Source organism: Mesoplodon bidens, assembly GCF_964165515.1.
Source record: "Mesoplodon bidens genome assembly, chromosome: 9".
In the NCBI taxonomy this organism is placed as follows: Eukaryota; Metazoa; Chordata; class Mammalia; order Artiodactyla; family Ziphiidae; genus Mesoplodon; species Mesoplodon bidens.
The window spans coordinates 47,266,524-47,288,683 of record NC_138166.1 but is presented as its reverse complement, the minus strand read 5'-3'; the positions used below and the strand labels follow the sequence as shown (position 1 = coordinate 47,288,683).

The 22,160-nt window shown below is 42.5% G+C and overlaps 1 protein-coding gene across 1 annotated transcript in view; it reads right to left on the bottom strand.

Annotated features, from left to right (window-relative positions):
- Positions 1-22,160, bottom strand: part of SLC25A13 (solute carrier family 25 member 13) — a 208,557-nt gene that overhangs the window by 59,603 nt on the left and 126,794 nt on the right. The window contains 6 exon segments of the mRNA XM_081243704.1: positions 9,139-9,297; positions 9,781-9,868; positions 13,190-13,274; positions 13,488-13,581; positions 14,563-14,701; positions 16,766-16,912. Coding sequence (XP_081099830.1) covers positions 9,139-9,297; positions 9,781-9,868; positions 13,190-13,274; positions 13,488-13,581; positions 14,563-14,701; positions 16,766-16,912 — 712 coding nt within the window.

The following is a 22,160-nucleotide window of genomic DNA, read 5'->3' as shown; positions in this document are numbered from 1 at the left end:
GCACATGTTATTTTTATCCCATCAACAGATGAGGAACTGAGGCAGACTTCTCGGAGCCCGCCCAAGGTTGCTCAGCTGTTAGGTGGGGCAGTGGGGTTCAACCCTAGGTGATCTGGCTCTAAGGGGGTGCTCCTGGCCGGTATACTGCACTGCTTCTCCCCAGGCCACACTAAGGGGGTTGGAAAAAATTCAGTAGACACATGGGGTGGCTTTTAAAGAGTCAAGTTCAAAAAGTAAAAAGTTCTGGAGGCAGGTGAAGGACAGATGGTAAGGGCAGAGACCCAAGGCACGAAGAGTAATTAGGAGGTTAAAGTAATTTAATCTAAGGCCCTGAGTTCCACTGTATTAAATGAGTAACTTCAACCCGTAAGAACAAAACCAAAGTACAAATCCATTCCTACGACCTGGGCCAGAGGCTGGCACTCAGTGAGGTACTGGCGTACCATTCTTGTGGTGACAACCCTGGCAAACTAGGGAACAAAGGGTAGCTGTGGATGACAATCTGAGAGCCAGTAGAGATGTGGGCCTTGACACCATTAGTTGTGGGCAAATGCCCGTTGGGAGGGGAGGGGCCCTGACCTGCAGGACAAGGAAAGTCAGAGAGGTGGGAATTTCAATAAACCTCCGGGTTCCTTGACCTCAGAGGGAGGAAGGGTAGGTAGTGTGGCTCGGTGAAGTGTGGCTGGTGAAGGCACTTCAACGCCATCACACTGGAGTTTAAAGCACATGTATGTTTGACGTCTGGGTAACTCAGCAGAAAAATTAGGCTTCTAATACAAGATGTTTCTGTTGGATTCTGGAAATTCATTTTAACCATTAGAAACAGAGAATGGATGTGTGTGTTGTTTCTAACTTGTCAAAACAGCAGTCTGTTTTCCAACTGCCTCAAATGAAATTTATTAGTGTGGTTAGTTTTCTAATCTTCTCATTTTAGTTCAGCTCCATCAGCACATATGGCAATGCTTCCTTGGCAAACGTCACCAGAAGGCTGCTAATGCGAGAAAAGATTTACAGGGTACAATATTAATACAGTATTTTGCCTTGAGATTTCATGGGGTTGAGATATAAATCACACTATCCCCTCTGATTCCCATTCTTCATGCAACCTAATGAGAAAGAACTGAGCTGGAGGTGTGGGAACTAAGCCCATACCACGAACCTCCACTGTAGGCTTCACACAGAACCCCCAAAAGGCAGTTCCCGAGGGCAGTGTGCTGATCAGAGGGCTACTAAGCGGTAGTCTTGCTCAAAAAGTTTTTAGAAATATAATTCTAGAATCTCAGAGTTAGAAGGGACTACGAAAGAAACTCATTAATAATGCTGGCCTAATTAAAGCTATTTGTTTCCAGTGGCTCGGCAGCAAAATGAATGGCTTGGAGCACGGGCCATGGAGGCAGACAGACCTGGGCGGGAATCCTAGGTCTGCACCTCTTTTGTGCTGAGTGATCTTGGGGACATTATTCTTTGAACTCTAAGTTCCTCATTAGTAAACCAAGGATGCCAATTATGACTCATTGGTTTATTATGATAATGATATCAGTAAATGTATACGAGGAGCCAGACACTGTTCACAATCTATATTATGTATTCAAAAAAGGTGATGAAAGTTTCTTTCTACCTATTTGTTCAAGGCATATTCTTGATTATCCTCTTGCTTACAAGAGGCAATTCATCCTGAATAATGCTCACAGTCCGGAATTAGGTGACTAAGGGAGTATAGGAACTAGGGAAATAGGTTAGGAGTACAATGCTGTTTGCCATGGCATTATGCCCGTTCTTAGAAGAGCGGTCGCCAAGCAGCGAGGGCACACGCGGTCTGACAGTGTCTAGCAGCACCACTTACTTTAGGCAAAGATAAGGAAGCAGTACAGACATAACACCACATCTTCAACTACGTCTTTAAAATGTTTCAGTTAAGAACTACAACAGTTCTCAACCTCTGATGATAAGCAACTTTTTACCATGTCATTTCTCCTGAGGAATAGAAGAGCCGGGCGATTGAAGAGCATGGAGTCTGGAGCCAGGCTGCTGGGTTTGAATTTTCACTGTTATTTAGTAGCTGTGTAATTGTGGTTAAGTTACCCAACCTCTCTGTACCTTAGTTTCCACATCTGTAAAATAGGGATAAACACAGTACCATGTGCATGGGGTAGTTTCGAAGATGAAACAAGTTAATATACACAAAACCCTCAGAAGAGTGCCAAGCACATAGTAAGTACTACAGAGGTGTTTATTTGTTGTTCTTCACCTTCATCAGCATCACTATCCTCCCCTTTGTCCATGGAAACTGGGCTCTAGAGAGGCTAAGCAGCTTCTCCCAAGTCCCTCGCTATTTGGTGACCGTGCTGTGGCACTGAGTTGAATTCGGGTCCATGATGCCTCCCAAAGCAGGGCTCTTCGGCCCTGGAATGCTCAGCTTTTCCCTGTGCACTCTAGTGGATTTATGGCTCCAACAAAGGCATTTCTTTCCAGCCCAGAATGTTCTGAAACTTTTCTCTGGGTGCTGACTCACGCTGGGCTAGCAGGCTGCAGGGCTGGGCCCTTTCACACAGTAAGAGGAGGGCGGCTATGTGGTGGGCCCCCACATCTGCCTCCACGTCTCTCTCTCCAGAGAATATGAGGCTCTCACAGGAGAAGGCACTGACCTGCAGAGCTGAGCTGCAGACTATAACCTGGTGGACAAGTGGGAGTCAGGGCTCAACTGGGGAACGAGGCTCAGAGAAAGCAGCGGGTCAGGAGCCGGGCTGAGGGTCCACGAACAACTGTAACCGCCATGCGGCAGCTGTCCCAACAGACCACACTGGACAAGACACGGAGGGGCACAGATGATGTCGGGCCACAGCAAGGGAGAAACCCATCATTAAAGCAGCATTTCTGTCTCAGGTCAGACAGAAAACAAGTTCAAGAGTGGCCAGCCCAGCCCTGAGAAAGGTAGCTTAAAGCACGTAAGACAGCGTCCAAGGCATCCAGGGCAGAGACAGGCAGTAGAGCTTGGTAGGGGATATTAATGCATAAAATACTCCTATTGTTGTAGCTGAAACCACATCTAGCACTTTTCTGTGTTATCTAGTTTCAACCCAGAGGCGACCCCTCCGATGTTAAATTCTTAGCCTCCTGACCTCACCATGGAGGCCCCTACACCTATCCCCATCTTCCCAGAGAGCCCTCCTTGCTTTCAACATCAGATTAACCTTTATTCTGGAGCTATCAGCACTCTGTGTGCCCTGCCTCACAGCTTTTCTTCCTGCTCCTATTTCCATGGCCTTCTCTCTTCACTTGTTCAAGCTTTCTTCTTCCCCCCCAACCCCGCCCCTCTCCTGTGTCTGTCTGCTTTTGACTCACACAGCCCCCAGGCATGAGGCATGCCCCTCCTCTCCCAACTACACTATCCCCTTTCATGGCCCTCGTTACTATCCGATTTTCCGCCAGCTCTCAGGATATCACTCCAAGCTGAGTGTACAGTGGAGCTGGGGGCATGGCAGATATGAAGATTTAAATGCTTGTTTATCTGGGTTAAATATTTTTGCTCAAAATGTCAAGAACCGGGCTTCCCTGGTGGTGCAGTGGTTGAGAGTCCACCTGCTGATGCAGGGGACACGGGTTCGTGCCCCGGTCCGGGAAGATCCCACATGCCGCGGAGCGGCTGGGCCCATGAGCCATGGCCGCTGAGCCTGCGCGTCCAGAGCCTGTGCTCCGCAACGGGAGAGGCCACCACAGTGAGAGGCCCGCATACCGCAAAAAAAAAAAAAAAAGTCAAGAACCATCTATTATTTTAGCTATGGCTCAGGAGATGCCTTTGGGAGACTGATTGTTAAAGCATGACGGAATGATACTGTTATGGTCTAGAAAAACCTTGGTTCCTGTGACTCCTCCTCTATTTGGAGGATTTCTAGAAGTGAAGATCATTGGGAAGAAGAATCATACCCTCTCCTCCTTCAGGTTTTCACTCTAGTATATGGCAACTTTCAGGGTCTTGGTTATCTTCTCTTCTATCTAAATTTCCTTGCTGCTGAGGTTTAATCTATTTCCCTTGTCTCAGTCTCAGCATTGGCAGTAGCTGGTAATAAATTATCATTCTTGAGGCCTAGAACTAATTCGTTCACTAATTAATCTTCTCTTCTCCAGGTTATATCTAGTTCCATCTTTCCCAATTTTCTAAGCTCATCATTGTTCTCATCCGGCCCTCTCAAGCCTCTGACGATATTCCCACTCACTTTAGCTCCAAGTTTTTGTCACCTTAGTCTCCCCTTTCAATGCTTTGTGCTCAGGGTAGATTTCTGGAGATTTGATTACCCAGCTCAGGAACTGTCCAAGTCTTTTGTTCATTTTCACTTGATTTCCTATAAACAAATATCTGCTTTTTGATCTACTCACAACTTAACACCCTAAATAAAAATGTGCAGAAATTGGCCAAGAAAATAAGACTCAAACCAAACCATTCTGCACTCGTTAGAAGCTTTAGCGGACATGAATGGACACCATGACTCATTGCAGTGTACAGATTCACTGTGGTTTGTGCCAAGATGCATGGCTTCTTAAGTTATGCAAAATAGACTTGTACAACCTCCAATTGCTTTATTTTGGTGATCAAATTTTTAAACTTATTTTTATCTACAAGAATTAAGTAAGAAGGAATCTCACTGTGGATCCACATAATTTGGATACTGCCTTCTATAGAACCATTAACCACACAAGAGACATAGCTTAAACTAGCTATCTGACAAAACTTCCTGAGATATCACCACAATATCCTCTAGATGTCACCTTGAGAACATTCCAGGATGGAAGACGACTGCTTTTGCACCACGCAGGCAACCCGAAATAGACACATTTAAAACTCTGCAAGCCTGGTCAATGGGCTGATTTTAAAAAAAAAAAATTTTTTTTTTTTTTTTTTTGCCAACTGCCTCAAAGACTAAGTAGTACTCCAAATTAAGTTTAATTCACAAAGTGATCTAATTTCCCTTTCTGGCAGATTTTCTTTTTTTCCCACGAACAGAAATAAAAACTAAAACCTTCCTTTAGGAAGTATTTCTCCTGAATCCATCTTTCTCCCCATGGTCCTCCCTCCCCATAACATTCTCCAATTTCTAAGGGTACTCATCTCGTTACCTGAAGCATCTGAGAGAGAAGAGTGTAGCAAAAATTTAGAGGCAGAAATTAGTTATTCCTGGAACGTTAAGAGCATTTAATTATGGATGATTACCCAATCAATTGTTTCTCTTTGATATGCCAAGTCTACAGCTAGCCAATAACTGACTCGTTTTTGGTCATGTAGTTCATTCAAACCAAATGAGCTGTCAGGTAATTCATTAAGGATTTTAAACACCTGAGTGCATTAAATCAATCTGGAGACTGGGGAGGAAATAGAGGAAGACTTTTACAAGTGACTTCAGGGAGATCTGGATTTTCTTGGGTGTTATTTCCTGTGATACAGATAGACTTAGCCTAAAGGGTCTGAATTTCAAAAATTACAGAAAAACCTAGGAAAATCAATAATTTTCTTGTAAAGAAAGTAGTCTGCATTATAGAGAAGGGGTTGCAGAGTCAGTCTCATAGGATTTCTAAGGGGATCACTTCTAACAACCAAACTTACCCCCCAAAGATAAGAGGCTCTGAGAGACAAAGAAGCAGGGAGCTGCACAGAAACATGGAGAAAAGACCTTACCAACTCACAACACTAAAATTCCTAGGACTCAGCATCAACTGAAGACAGTGCTAAAAATCCCCATAGCTGTTATCAGTCACCTTTTGATGACGGGGCTGTGATTCAAATGTGGTCCCTGCTTATGATGGGATAACTTCCAGGACTGTGCACAGACACTGGCAACTGCCAGAGAAAGGACAGAGGAAAACAACTCGCGCCGAATGAGTTCTTCAAAAAGAGGCTTCACTCTCAGAGCTCCACAGGGAACTATTTCTAAATACAAAACCGCTTCCTTTAGAGTTCCGTATTCTTGTTGTAAGAAGGAAAAAAAGAGAGGGAGAGCGATGCTACATTAACCTTGTAATAAGGATGCATGCTGCAAGCACCTTCTTTCAGGGCCAACTGCCAACTTTTCCTCTAAATATACATAAAGATAACTTTACAATAGGGGAGAGAACTTACTTATGCAACATTCCCAAATTATACTCTTCGGGAAATATTAGCAATTATATATGTCTTGATGCAGAAAAATTACATGTTAAGCAAAATTCCATAATAGGAAAAAATAGGCTCAATATTTTGAAACAAGTTTATAAATTAGAGATGTACTCTGTCACCTTCTCAGGTATTGCTAGGTAGAGTGTGAACAGCAGCAATTCTAAATTCTCAAAATTAAAATTTAACTGTTTTCCCCTGGAATATTAAAATTTTAAACAAAATTACATTTAATAAGAAATTTATAGTCAAAGAATCACATGTTGGGGCTTCCCTGGTGGCGCAGTGGTTGAGAGTCCGCCTGCCGATGCAGAGGACGCGGGTTCGTGCCCCAGTCTGGGAGGGTCCCGCATGCTGCGGAGCGGCTGGGCCAATGAGCCATGGCTGCTGAGCCATGCGCGGTCGGAGCCTGTGCTCCGCAACGGGAGAGGCCACAGCAGTGAGAGGCCCGCGTACCGTAAAAAAAAAAAAAAAAAAAAAAGAATCACATGTTGGGTGTTTTATATCTTGACCTTCTACACGAAGATTAGAATACTGATTCTCAGAAACAGTTGGGGTCTTTTTTGTTTCTATTATAAGTTTCTGCTGGTAATGATAGTTTCCCGTTTTCATCTGATCCCTCTCTTGTCCAATGATAAGCATTTACAAATACACAGTAACACATAATTATTTTTATTTTTATTTTTTTTTTTTTGCGGTACGCGGGCCTCTCACTGTTGCGGCCTCTCCCGTTGCGGAGCACAGGCTCCGGACGCGCAGGCTCAGCGGCCATGGCTCACGGGCCCAGCCACTCCGCGGCACGGTTACACATAATTATTCATCAATGATTATGTGCAAGGCACTAAAGGGAATTAGTCCCCAACCAATCAAGAATAGGAATAATTCATTTATGAAGCAAGACTATATATCATTTTTTCAAAAACCTAAACTGCCAATCATCTCTTTGCTTTCAAGATCCAAATTACGAAACAGAAACTAAACAAAGCTTTATAGTACATCTTTTGTTCTAAAATTGTCTACTAGAAGAGGTAAGAAGTCAGGGAGAAATGAACACAGGTGACTCCTAGCACTAATCATCTTATATTCACACTCTACTTATCATCCTCTGACAAGAGAACCCCTTAGGGATCAGGCACCCAAAACAGGTTAGATAAATGGCTCTTTCTAAACCAGGAAAAGGATGAGGAGCTGCCTCTCTGGTGTTCAAAGGGAGCCTCCATGTCTGCCTAACAGGCCGGCTTACTCCCCTTCCCTGAGGAGTTAAAACCAGTTCCTCCAGTCTCACTGATATAACTGAAACAGCATGAGGTTTACGGGATGGCCCACAGTAGCTCACTACTCAGGTAGGCTTTAAGCTGTTTTGTCCATGGGGTCAAAAGGATAGGTTGAGCAAGGAATTCCATATGCAACCAAGAATCAAGACCCGCCAGGTGTGGTCAAAGAGGAAAGAGAAGGGACTCAAAATTCAAACAAACCAGGTCAACGCAAGCACATTAAAGGCATTCAGCAGGACAAAAATTATTTCTCACAATTCTAAAGGCACCCTTGACGTTTAATCCAACACCAAGGGAGGCCCATAAAAGTAGTTTGTGAAGCAATGCCAAGGCTGAGACATTTGTCGGGTTTGAGGCTCAAAGCTCTCCCCACAGAAAACAACCCACATGAACAGGTAGTAGTAGCCTTTGCCTGAATCACTGCAAAGCAGGAACTGTGACATTAACCTTGTACTACTCGGGGAGACATTTCGGGAGACATTTCATTTTCGAGGTTTGTTGTCACCAGGAGGGAAAAGTATTTCAAATGAAAGGCAGTGACCCTGTAAGGGTCATCATCAATCACCTGGGGTCAAAGACCTTCCCAATTGTGAGAAGACGCAGGGGGTGAGGGAAAGAGGGCAGAGGAAAGATCAAAAGGCCTTTGATGGAGGTTATCTCCCTCCACAAAAGAACCTGCAAAATGGAACTTCTCTGGAGTTTGAAACCTCCTCATTTCTAAGGTGAGAGATTTCAAGAGGGGTCTTTGTTGTTGTTTTATTTTTAACTTGGGTGCTTAAGAGGAAGACCAGAATCAGCAGATGGCAGAAGAGGCCTAGAGGCACAGGCTTACACGGCTGCTTACACGGCTTCAAGGTCTGTCTCTGCAGAGTACTAAACACTATCTCCTGGTAGGGGAAGGGAGGGAAGACCCCGTCAGCTTTGCAGTCGCCAAATGGCAAAGTGGCTCAGCTGGAACTGCCTCACGATACTGGATTTTAGCTGATGCAAATACAGTTACTTCTCTTCTCTCTGTAGAAGGCAATCACAGAGGGAGTGGCTGGGAAGTTAAGTCATGTCCTTTAGGCCAGTGCCAGTGGTCAAGCAGTCAGGGTCTGTGGGATCCTTTCCATTTGTGATGACATACTTCTTGCTACTGTTCTTGTTGATTAATGAGTCTTAGATGATTACAGAAGCAGCTGGACAGAGGAGGACTGCCTGGCTACAGTGGTATGTGAATCAACTCCATTGGGTTCAGAGTCAGAGGAAGGGAAAGGGGCAACCTTAACTCAGAAAGAGACAGTCAAGGAACGAGCGCTGCACTGAACTCCTGGGTACTCGCCTGATGGGCTTTTTTGTGGAATAGTCAAGGAGAATCATTAGTCCCAAGTAGGCTCTGTCCTGTCCCCCAGCTGCCTTTCCCTGTTAGGTGGTGAGTAGAGTTAGTTCAAGAACACAAACAATACAAGCCTTTTAAAAACTCACTAGAGATGGTTATGAAAATAATTACTTTTAAGAAATACAACATATGGCAGAGCAATATAAATGGCTTTCAGATTATGGGCTGTTTTGATTAGCCATGCCCTAGATGCCTCCAGCCTACGCCCATTAGCATGGATAATTGAGAATCTGCTGTATTTCCATTTTAACACAGTCTCTCTAATACATTTCAGGCATTCAGATGGAAAAACCAAACCTCTGACTACTATTTCCCCTTTCATGAATTTAGCACATGGCACTAACCTCTATACAGTCCAAAGAAGCCTTCATAGCGTAGCACTTTCTTAAAACAGTCCAAGCTGTTTTTATACATAAGTTCTCCCACAAAAGAGCCAGTGGATCGCTGGTTCTGCATTCGAGTTTTTACCAGATCGATAGGGTACACAGCAGTGGCTCCAACAGCTAAAATCAAGGAATAACAATATTTCAGAAGAAATTAAGGTCGGAGGAAAGGGGGAGTTGGTTAACATCAAAGAGAAGATGTGGATGGAAGAAAAAAACAAATTTTGTATATACAAGTCTTAAAACTCTCTACACCCTTAATAAACAACTGTGGATTTTCATTCAAGTCTCTCCTGATAAAAGGATATCACACACAGTTCAAATTTTAAAAAGCACATCACTACAGCCTAACCTCATTATTAACCTGTCTCTAGAAAGCCTATCTGCAGACAAATAAAAGAAAAAAGTCACTTCTAAGTCCCTGGATCAGATGTAGGTACAAGGAAAAGTTCCCTTTGTTATTATCCTATCTCACAGATACAGACTGGTAACTAGCTCAGGGAAAGACCAGAGGAGGCTTTGTCCTTCAATATTTCAAGGTGGAAAATCAGAGGAAAAAGAGGAATAACAAAAATGAAAAATCTGCACTCATCCATGACTCACCTCCAGCAACAGAACCCAGACCAAACCTGTAGGCCGACTCTGCAATTTGTAGGAGAATTGGTCGAGATGAATCGACTGAGGCCTTCTTCTTTGCACGCACAGGAATTGCAGAGTGAGAAAACAGGAGACAGAAAGGAAGACAGAACAAAAATGAGCACATACTATTTTTTTTGAAGTTACAACTGGGTTCTAAACTCATGATACAACTAAAATGTCAAAGAGGAAGGTATGATTAGATTTTGTAAGTTCTTATTAATAAAAAGTAATTATTGCTATTAATTTTTAAAATCAAGTTTGAATATAATGAAAGCTGTTATGTGCCCCCCAAAATGTTATGAATATGAACCCATTTTCAAATGTTCAATTCTCATTAGTGATCAAAGTGATACAAATTTAAAAACATTAATGAGACATCATTCTTCATCCATCAAATTGTTAAATTGGTAGGTTTGGGGGTTTTTTGTTTGTTTGTTTAATGGCGATATCCAACCTGGTAAGAGATGATAAAAAAAACAGAGCTTCTCAAATCTGCCATTTAATCAAACATAAACTGAAGGGAAACTTGGCAATACGCACCCAAACCCTTAAAATGTACCTGAACTTTGACCCTGCAATTCTACTTATAAAAAGTTAGGCTAGAAAATAATCTTATATATAAACAAGGATCAAGCTACAAGAATATTAAAAAGCAGTACTGTGTTAAGAGCAAAAACTCTGAGAATACCTAAATGTCCAATAATGGAGGACTGGTTAAAAATAATGCTTTAAAACAAAATATAGCTTTAAAACAAAATTGTATGTCATTAAAAAGCAATATTGTAAAAGATATTTGATGCTCAGAAAAAGTGTTCATAAGGTATTATAAAGCAAAAACAGGCTAAAAAGAATATGGTGAGTAGACAGGTATTCATGGTATGATTTTCTTTACCTTTTAAAATGTTTGAAATGTTTCATGATAATCTTTTAAAACCAATGTTAAAGACTGTGTGTGAAAATGCTATTTTTTAAAAAGTTATTTTGGTATGTATATGCATATAATAATAACACTAACATTTTGGCTATCTCATCACCCAGAGATATCCAAATGTTTACAGTGGCTACAACTAGGTGGTTGTACTACAGGTGATTTGATACTTTCTCCCCTTTTTTGTCCATCTTTTCTAAATTCATACTTCAGGCTAGTCAGTTGTCGTATTATGATTGTTCTTTTGACCTAATATTCTTACAGTGTTTTTGAGGCCAGAACATTTCTGAGTATTTCCATTCTCTGTCTACATAAATAAAATAGTAATTTTATGTCACACAGAGCTGTCACATGAGGATGGCATATAGCTGGTGCTTAATAAATACCTGTTGAATGAATAAATACATTCAGTAACATTTGTTTTTTCAAAACCCACTGAATTTTAGTTGCTGTCAATGTAGCACAATTCTAATACAATGAGATAATTTGGAATCTCCTTCAAAGTTATTTAACTGAAAACAGCTTTACATAGAAATATGCATCTTTAAGAAAGTAAAACACCTCTTCTGCAGATTCCATGGGGTGCATCCAATGCTATCTCTGTATAGATGGATGATTTCCATCTATATCTGTTAACCACAGTAACTTCGTTTTGACAGATGCATCCGTTAGAAAGGCAATGTTTTATTTACACGGATATAAATATGCACTACTTAGAAAGGTGCTGGCATCAAAATAATGAGTGAAAATACTTTGAAAATAATAGGTTGGTGGGGAGAGGAACCTACCACTATCACTAACTCATCCAAAGACAAAATAAATGAAATCCCAGACTTTCATTTAACTTTCCTAAAGCTAGACATTTGGCGTGCTCACAAAATGACACAAGACAGACTCCTCCTCCTGCACTCCTCTGTGGAGGATAAATGTTGGCACCTAGCCTACCAGGTAGGTGACCTCCATTGCTTGAGTCTGTCGATGTTGTCAGGCCCACTGGGGTTCACATAGTAAAGAATATTCCAGGCAAGGCCCCAGTGAATTGCTCTAAACCTCTAAGCAGCAGCCAATCATTTCCTGCTATAAATCTCATCAATCTCGTCTAACCCTTTCATGGCCAGGATCCACAAGCACCCATCATCTGAAACTCCCCAAAGCTGCAGATTGCGTAGAAGAAAACTTGTGGGATACCACTGCCAGCTGGAGAACAGGAGAAATCTTAAAAAAAAAAAAAAATTCTCTGCTTTTTCTTAATCCCCAAATTTCTACAGGAGCTCGTCGTAGCACAGAGACGAAGAGATAACCATCTGGTAAGCAGTGTTTAAAAATCAAAGCGGAGGGCGGTGGGGGGGGGAGCGGAGCTGCTTCCACCTCTGCACGTGATTATACAGTTCTCTCTCCTGCACTCGGGGAAATCGGCTTCCTCTTTTAACGGCAGCCAGCTGGTTTTCCAGAGGTGCCTAGTTAGGGTTTACTGAGCGCACACCCACCGTTCTGAGTTACACGCTGCACACAAAACCTGCCGCTGCCATCGGGTGGGAAAGAGCTGAAAGGAGGGCGTCCTGGCCCGAGGCCTGCCCGTCCTAAAAATGCAGCCCGCATCAACCCATTGTGGTCAAACTGGCGTCTCTGTACAGACCCGGAGCTCCCAGCCAAAAACTGTTAAGTCTCACAGGATTCAGAGATGGCTTTGCCTTAAAGGAGGTATTTTTCTAAAACGACGCTCGTCTGTGAGCGGATTTATTTTACAAACACCATGTAAGCACAACACATGCTCTGGAGGCTTTTATTCTCTAACCCTGACCTATAGAAAGCCGAGTAAGAGTTAAATGTAAGAGGTCCCAGGTCTTCGGTTTCTGACTTCCACAAATTCAAGAGGTTGGTTTCTGTTAACCATAAAATAAAATTTAGCATTCCTCAAATTGTTTCCACATAACTTATGAGTTCTTTCACAAAGAAAATAGGTCTAAAAGCCTTCAAACTATGACTCCAGACTAAACAAAATTATCTCATTTTGATATTCAGAAAACCGGCAGGCATGGCAGTTGGGCGATGCCCTGATGAAGTGCCTCTCTGTGGGGCAGAGCCCAGCTTTCATTTCACAACACGATGCTGGGACGGTGACACCAAAACGGGACTCCAGCCCCACCTCTCCCAGCACAAGATTGAGGGAAGAAGATCTTCTGCCTCTTTTGGGAGGGTTAGGCTTCTAAGGCGGCTAAGAAATCACCCCATCTTTCACAGGAAAAGCAAATGCCAATTATCTGTGTCTCAGAACATCTCTAAGTAATTTCTCTTTCCAGCCTTTTGAAATGGTCTGGATTTTTGGTGCAAAACAAAGAAATGGTAGGTTAGAGGCCAGTGTCCAAAAGGCAATTGCATGTGAAAAAGGGTTGGGTGACCCTATCAAAGAAACACCAGGAAGCAAGTGTGCTCCCTTTTACCCACCTGCCTCTGGGCCTCGGCCAAGTTGAAGGGTAGAGTTCCCTCTTCCAGAGGAGCGATCCGTTCAATGTCGGCTAAGGTCATACGTCTAGAGGGAAAAGCAAGCACAAGCAACAACAAAATACAAACTTATTAAAATTTACGTAATGGAATTTTAAAACATTTCTTTTCTTGTTTCCCATATTTCAGAGTCATCTTTAATATGGCTTCTTTTTCTCCAGGTTTGCTGCAGTCCTCCTACCCCACCTCCTAACCTCCCTTTATTAAGCTAATTAAAAAAAAAAAAAAAAAAGCAACTTACCCCCGTGGCTCATATAAATCTGCTAACTGAAACAAGATGTCAACTTCCATGGGTGTAACCTGACCAAATTTCTGAGCTGCCAGAACAAACTCCTCTGTATGGAAAAAGAGTTAAAAGGGAAAGATTCAAGAAGGAATAGCCACTAAATGCAGCATTAACTCAAGGCACAGGAATGAGCGAACATCACCAAACTTTATTATTAACAGTCGTAGAATTCAAGTCAATCCAAATAGGGTAAGAATTTTTGCAGTTCTTTCATTTATCTGGAAAGAGTATGCAGAATAGTTTCTCTAATATTGACTCTAAAAGCTTGGTGTCATCCAAAGGCTTTGAATAAATGACACAGGAAGCCATTCAAATTGCGGGTCAGGGAAAACCAGGAAGGAGATATGAAACTCAATATGCATAGGTCCCAGGATGTAATATTAATGAAGCTGTGGAATTCCGAAGGGAATTCTCTGTTTAAAAAAAAAAATCCCGGGCCTCCCTGGTGGCGCAGTGGTTGAGAGTCCGCCTGCCGATGCAGGGGATGCGGGTTCGTGCCCCGGTCTGGGAGGATCCCATGTGCCGCGGAGCGGCTGGGCCCGTGAGCCATGGCCGCTGGGCCTGCGCGTCCGGAGCCTGTGCTCCGCAACGGGAGAGGCCACAGCAGTGAGAGGCCCGCATACCGCAAAAAGAAAAAAAAAAAAAAAAAAAAAAAAATCCCATTAAAATGCTGATATCTTGATCAGAGATTGTCAATCAACACCCACTGTCAGCAGTGTAAGTTTATGGAATTCCTTGTGTACTTTTGAAGGTCACTTTAGAGGATGCCAATTTAGCTCAGGTTTTAGTAAGATTTGAAAACATTTAAGAAACTTTACATGGTTCCCTCATTCAAAGACTGTCTTGGGTTTATTTAAAATGTGCTGAAGATTGTTTTGTCTGATCTAAGGGTGGAGAACACACATGCACCATATGGTTAATATGTGTCAGTGGGACAGAAAAATTTATAACATAAACTCCTAGTTGCCTTCTTTACCCTAATAATAACTCACCAAGATAGTTGCAGGCAAGAATTCAGATTCTCACTCACCCTTAGTCACCTCTACATCTTTCCTGTTGCCAGCCAGAGTGCTGTAGATCTTTCTAATGAGTTCCATGTTGTTAAGGAGTGAATTAAATCCATTAAAATAGGAGAAACTAACTTGATGGGACGTGGTACCTCCAGCAGCCTCAAATAAGTTGAAAATAAGAGGGGGGAGAAGAAAAATAAACAAAGCATTTATAGAATGAAGAAGATTCAGAAGTATGTACATCAAATGCTAGTTTTGGAAGTAATCAAGAAAACATGTATAGAAAGAAATGTTTATAAGCATTTTTCTTTCACATTAAAAAAAAGCTATAAATGATTTTTAGAAGTAACTGCAACTAATCATGACCAGAACTTGTACTCTCCACAAAGTCCTAGAAAACTAAATACATGTGTAGGATTATAACAACAGAACCAGTAGTAATTTACAGAGTTCAAATTTCAATTGGAAATGTTTTATGTTTGTTTATTTCATCCAATGAGCAATCCTTAAAAGCTTAGACATGCAAAACTCTATTATACACATGCACACATGTGTATTCTTATACATGTAAAACTCTATTATACCAACACAAACATACTATGAAAAGTGGTCAATCTAACATTACTATCATGATTTGTCATGTTACTTATAAGTAGTAATAAATCAGCATTTAAGTACAGACTTTGTATTGGTAGGATTTCTAGCAAACAAGCATATTATGGTAAAATTATGAGATGTCATACACTTTGATGAGGGTTAAGACTGGTCAGAATTCTGATAATCAGAATTTGTAAGAAACCATATTTCTTCATGGAGACAAGGAAAACAGACAGCATGTCCATTATGAATGGAACTTCAGTTTGAGGTTTCAAATATTTTGCCTTCCCTAACAAGGCAAAATATTTTTTATTAGGAAAGCACTTCTTTATAAGGTAACAATCACATAAATCTTCACTTACTACTCGTTTGAAATAGCTGATGTGAGAGCTGGGATAGCGAAGGGGGGCCAAGAAAAGGAGCGAGATTAACACAGTGCCGGAGTGAAAAAGGCCTTGTCAGATCACCGCATCTCCAAAGAGAGAGACCAGAAAGAAAAAGAGGAAAAATGAAAAGCTCCCCTGAGTTCTTCCTTATGGTAAGCATTGTGGCAGACTCAGGGAATGGTGAAAACACTCAAAAAGTCCTCTCCCTGGGATTAACAAAGGAAGAGTTACCATTGCATAAGGGTCCCAAATCTGGGGGATCATCACAATTACCTAGGAAGCCTCAGAAATTAGATTCTAGGACCTTCCCACCTGTGGGTGGTGAATGGGTAGGCCTGGAAGAGACCTCAGAATCTGCACTTTTAATAACTATCCCTGATGGTTCTTAAGCTCCGTGACCAAGGCTTGGGAACCACCACCATGGAATGTTCCAGGACACCCTCAGGGTCCATGAAGGAGGAGAGTGGCTGGACATCCACTAGGAGGGAAGCTCCACGACACAGGACAGCAAGGCTCCACCCACTGCATGTGCCAGTGTCGCCTCCACACACATGCTGAATGAATGAGTGAATCCAAGGGTTAGAGTTCCTGTTCTGTTGACACCTCAAATACATCTATGCGCACTACTTGTTTAGAAAAACCACTTTGCCTTGGAGAACAGGTAAAAGCAAAGATCAGCATCTGACATACCTCAAAATATAAAGCAAATTAATATGCGATTATATGTCTGTTTTTCCTTTTTAAAAAAGCCAGTTAATACATTTCTTTAAGATAGTCCATATCATCCAGGTAACAAGTTAACCTACGCACTAAAACTGGCAAAGCACTCGCTGTAAGTTTGGTAATGGATGCAATATCACTAAGAAAATTTAAAAATGTTAGTGTTTAAACAGAAGAAACTCTACATAATCTGTAAGACTTGTTCTTACAATCCCTTATTTACTGAGCTTACACCAGGTAGAATAAGCTATTTCATTATGGCAAGTTACAACCTAGGAGGAGGGATAAATTGGGAGATCGGAATTGACATATACACACAACTATATATAAAATAGATAACTAATAAGGACCTACTGTATAACACAGGGAACTCTACTCAGTACTTTGTAATGACCTATATGGGAAAAGAATCTAAAAAAAGAGTGGATATATGTATAACTGATTCACTTTGCTATACACCTGAAACAAACACAACATTGTAAATTAACTATACTCCAATAAAAATTAAAAAACAACTTACAGCTACGAGACATTCTTCTACAAAAGGTGTCAAGACATGAGGGCGGATGGTGACCATAATGTCTCGGAAGTCAATGGCTGTGACTCTTCCGGTCCTGGCATTGTCCCTTTGAACAAAGGCTTGCTTCGCATGCTCCAATTGTATTTCCTGCAAACAAAGAAGGTGAAATACTTCATTTATGTTTCCCATTTACTACAAATGACTGCTCAATTTCAAATCGGGGTGAAGAAATATATACATTATATCTTGATTTACTAAGCCCCACACTTGTTCAATAGCACTCCCAAGTTATCTCCTTCCAAAGAGAGAACTTTGTTCAGACTGGTGAACATGTCTTGAGAAAGTACATTCCTTAAATTTCTTACCCAAAGAAACCAAATCACTTCCATGTTCTGCTCTAGTCCAAAGACACAAGGAAAATAAAAACTAGAATGAAGCTTGGCAGGCTCAAAGATCTGGACAAACCCTGCTTAGGGGATGCAGATGATCAAAGGAAAAACACCTACAGGGACATTAACCTCTCTCCAAAGAACAGAGAAAAATTTTTAACGGTAACTTGGTTCACAAACGTGTGATGTAACAGCAGACTGAAAAGGGTGGTTCTGCTCAGGAATATGCTACTCCTCTACACTATTGGTATTTGCGGTAGGTTAAGCCTTTGTTATGGGGGCTGTCCTATGCATCCCTACCCTCTTTCCACTGGATGCTGGTAGCCCCTTTTCCGCAAGGCCACTGCAATCAAAAATGTCTCCAGGGCTTCCCTGGTGGCGCAGTGGTTGAGAGTCCGCCTGCCGATGCAGGGGACACGGGTTCGTGCCCCTATCCCGGAAGATCCCACATGCCGCGCAGCGGCTGGGCCCGCGAGCCATGGCCGCGGAGCCTGTGTGTCCGGAGCCTGTGCTCCGCAACAGGAGAGGCCACAGCAGTGAGAGGCCCGCGTACAGCAAAAAAAAAAAAAAAAAAAAAAAAAAAATGTCTCCAGAGAGGACTATATGTCCCGACTGCGGACCAACACTCTAGAATTAGGGACTGGATGGTACATGCATCAGAGGTGGCAAAACTGTGGCAGTGCCATTGGATACATGTTTTAATTCATATGATCTAAGGACAGGAAGCGCAACCTTAGATTTCTATTGCTATTCTCAGGGGATAAGTGTATCAAAAACTAAAACACGGTCTCCCGTCAAAACCCATCATGTGCTGTGTAGGAGAAGCATCCCTTTTGCAGAGAGTATTATATGCTCTTCCTCAAGACACTCTGTCCATTTCCCAAATGGGCCCTTAGAGTGAGATCTAATCTCTATGAAATTAAAAGGCAACCCAGATGTGGCTTTCAAGGACTTTAAATTATTTAAATTTAAAAGTTTTATTAGATGACACTGAGGAATTAACTTTTTTTTTTAACTTTGGTGAGATAATGACTTACAGTTTTATGAAAACTGTCTTCATGAAGTAGTGCAAACTAAAGTGTGGGAGAAATGACATGAATCTGAAAATGCCTTGAAGGATCCTATCTCCCTTCTCCTCCCCCAGAAAGGTGGGGAGATAAAGGAAGACTAATATTGATAATAATTGAAGCTGCATAGTGGGAACACGGTGGGTCATCATATCTTTATTCTTACTTTTATGGGGTTTGAAAGTGTCTACAATAAAACATTTTTAAAGGCAAAACAATAATAAGAATCAGAGTTCTTATCCTATTCAAAAGCCTCTTCTCGGTTATAGCATCTGCCAGTGTTGATCCAGCCTATCCCTGCTGGAACTCTAGTCTGGGACCCTAATCTTTCTAGTGCTTCTTCCACTCACTCCTTAAATAGGAGGCACGTGTCAGCCCTCTGTCCTCAGGTCTTCTCACTCAACTCTCCTAGGCAAAGACCTCCCCTCCCTAGGTCTTCTTATAAGATTTCTTATAAGGCTTGACTCCCAGATCCAAGTCTCTCACTCTATCTGCTGTGCCAGAATTTCTAACTGCTTAGCGAATATACTCATGGGGGTATCTTGTGAAGGCCATAAAATTACACGTTGCTAAATCCACTACTATATGTCTCCCACCCAGCCCTCAAACCTGGTCCTTCTCCCATGTTCAAAGCTTAATTATTAGCATGTTGTTTTCCCGGTCACTTACCCTAGAAACTTGTCATTTTCAATTCTTCCAGCTTCCTTTCCCCCAGAGTAAACCAGTTACTACATTAAGCCACTTGGACCTTTGAAAGTTCAGTCAAATGTATCTTTCCCTTTTTTATTCCTGACCACTGGTTCAAGGCCTCCTCAGACCACGGCTGAATGGCCACCATGGGCCCAACTGTCAGTCTGGCACTCCTCTCTGACCTCTGTATCCACCTTGCACACATCAACAGCTGCCTTTCAGCATCTCAAATCTGACTTCAATCACCCTCAGCTGAAACCTTTCATCGTAAAGATCTATCTCGAAAGCAAGGCTCTCCAGACCCTACAAGGAGTTACTCTCAGCCTGGTCTAGGGCACCCCATGCCCAGCCTGGACAGACCTTCCACACATCCGGGCCTTTGTCCACACTCTTCCCTCCACCTGGCGGAGATTATAGCCTTCTGCTCTAGCTCTTGAAATCCTACCACTTGGTGGCTCAAATGCCACCACTTAGGTAAATATAACCAGGCCTCCTAACTGAAAATAACTGACCTGATCATGTGGCCTCCTGCTTGAACCTCAATTATAAGACTTGTCTTGGGCTTCCCTGGTGGCACAGCGGTTGAGAGTCCGCCTGCCGATGCAGGGGACACGGGTTCGTGTTCCGGTCCGGGAAGATCCCACATGCCGCAGAGCGGCTGGGCCTGTGAGCCATGGCCGCTGAGCCTGCACGTCCGGAGCCGGTGCTCCGCAACGGGAGAGGCCACAGCAGTGAGAGGCCCGCAAAAAAAGACTTGTCTTACTCCATCCTACATTATAATCAGTTATTTACATTCCTGTCTTTCCCCCACCTTGCCAGGAAAAAGAGACTGTGTCCTGCTCATCCTACTTACGGTGTGGGCAGAATGCTTTAGATATAGCAGGTACTCAATAAACCATGGACATAATCTTCAGTGACAGGTACTGTATAAAACCAACTGAGTGAACAAATTACAATGTATTGAACAAAAAGGGGTCCCCTGTACAAGTGTCTCCAATTTAAAAGGAAGGATGAAACCAACTGTTAAACACCCCGTAGTGAAAAATGACCACAGTATGTATTCAACTGAAAGTAAATGAACACAGTCTTCTTTGAATTGCTAGACCCACTGCTAAAGCTATCGTAAGCCAAGATTACTCTCAACAATACCAGAAAGTGCGTTCAGTTATTTACCACTTCCCCTAGTTTATAACTAAAATAGTCTCGGGGCTCCTCAGATCATTCTATCAAAAGCAGCATCAGTTTCCCCGGTCACTCCAACTCCTCAGAGAGCAGGAAGCCGGAACACTAATACCAATCCATCCAGAATGTCTAACTGGGACACAGACACCCAAGTGGGGTTGATGCTCCCACTGCAGGACAGGGGGTGCGTCTGTAATGAGGACAAGTGGCCTCACTATGCATTTCTGTGCACGATTAAACATTTAGTAGCGGGAATCCCGCAATCACAGTACAAGAAAGCACTTCTAACCCTAACAAAGAACAACTTGAGAACACGTTTCCAACAGTTCTTAAAGATTGGGGACACTAAATTCCATGAAAAGCAAGGTAGATCCAGGCAGTTCTCTAATAGTAGAGTATAGTAAAAACGTTTAGTTATGTGTTTCCCCAAACTTAAAAGTAGCTTACTGAAGATGGGGGTTGCCTTCTGAAGAACATCTGTTTATGCCATGACTACTTCTTCTTCTGGGTGAGGAAATGAAAACTATTACCTCAAATGATAAAACAGCCACGATAACAGCATTTTGTAAGCATACATTACCTGCCAGTGTTCTAAAGTGCTTTGTAGTGATAAACTGATTTAATGCTGACAGCAACCCTATGAGGTAGGAACTATTATTAAGCCCACTGTAGCAGTTGAGGAAACGAACGTCTCACTGACAGGAAGCAGCAAAGCTGGAATTCAAACCCAGGCAGTCCCGCTGCACTGACCTTGCTCCTAATACCTCACTATACTGCGTGGGAAGCCTGGATAAAGCTGCTGTCAGGAATTTGATTACAAAATATTATTTGAGGGCTTCCCTGGTGGCGCAGTGGTTGAGAGTCCACCTGCCGATGCAGGGGACACGGGTTCGTGCCCCGGTCCGGGAAGATCCCACATGCCGCGGAGCGGCTGGGCCCGTGAACCATGGCCGCTGAGCCTGCGCATCCGGAGCCTGTGATCCGCAACGGGAGAGGCCACAACAGTGAGAGGCCCGCGTACCGCAAAAAAAAAAAAACCCAAAAACCCAAAATATTATTTGACACTTAGGAGTCTTCATAGCTATAAGAAGATAAACATTCAATTTGCTTTTAAAGTATTCCAGTGCTCTAGATTTTTCTGTAGCCTATTTTCATGAGAAAGCAATAAAATTCCCAAAACTTTTTCATTAAGGCAAAAGTCTTTGATGCGCTCTCAAACACCAGGATTGTCCTCCTAACAATAGCAGAGACCATGGAGGAGAGAAACCAAATCTAAAGGGCCTTCTCCCAGCCTTGCTCACAACCTCAAGAGACTGAGGAGGAGAAAGACCAATAAGGAGGCCTGGGGGGAGCTAACACACAGGTACTCTATAAATACTTAATTCAAGAATGAATGACCTTTGAAACAAATAGCCAGGCTCACTATTCAGGGTAGACTGACTTAACATCAAAGCTCTCCATTGGCACCTCTACAGCCGTTTAAGGAAAACCTAACCCTATTCAGGGCTACCAAGATGGTGAAGCATCCTAGATCTGAGTCCAGAGGCGGTAAAGCTGGGACGGCGAGCTTTTGGTATGCATGGTGTCTAGAGCATGGGTAGTTACAATTCATTTCCAAAACAAAAGGGACCAGAATGGATAAACTCGTGCTTCGTGCGGGGGAGAGGAGAACAATGGGAGAAGCAATAGTTACGTTCAAATATTTAAAGGTTTAAAGGACTATCAGGTAAAAAAGAAGTTAGACTGGTCCTCTGTATTTCTTAAAGAAAAAAAATCAATGGAGAGAAGATAGAGGGATCAGGTTTCAGCACAAAACACAGAAGTATTTAACCTGACTATTTAGCAATGAAATGGGCCACCTTGCAAAGTAGGGGGGTCCCAGTCACTGGAAATACCTGTTCAACTACTGGCTGAGAAACATACGTCAAGGAATTTTATTTTTTTATTTTTTCATATTCTATTTTATTTCATTTTATACAGGGGGTTGTGGAAGCAATCTGTTATAATGACCAATCTGAAGTTTGGGACAGGAATGGGCAGAGTTCAAGTATCAGTCATGGCGCTCCT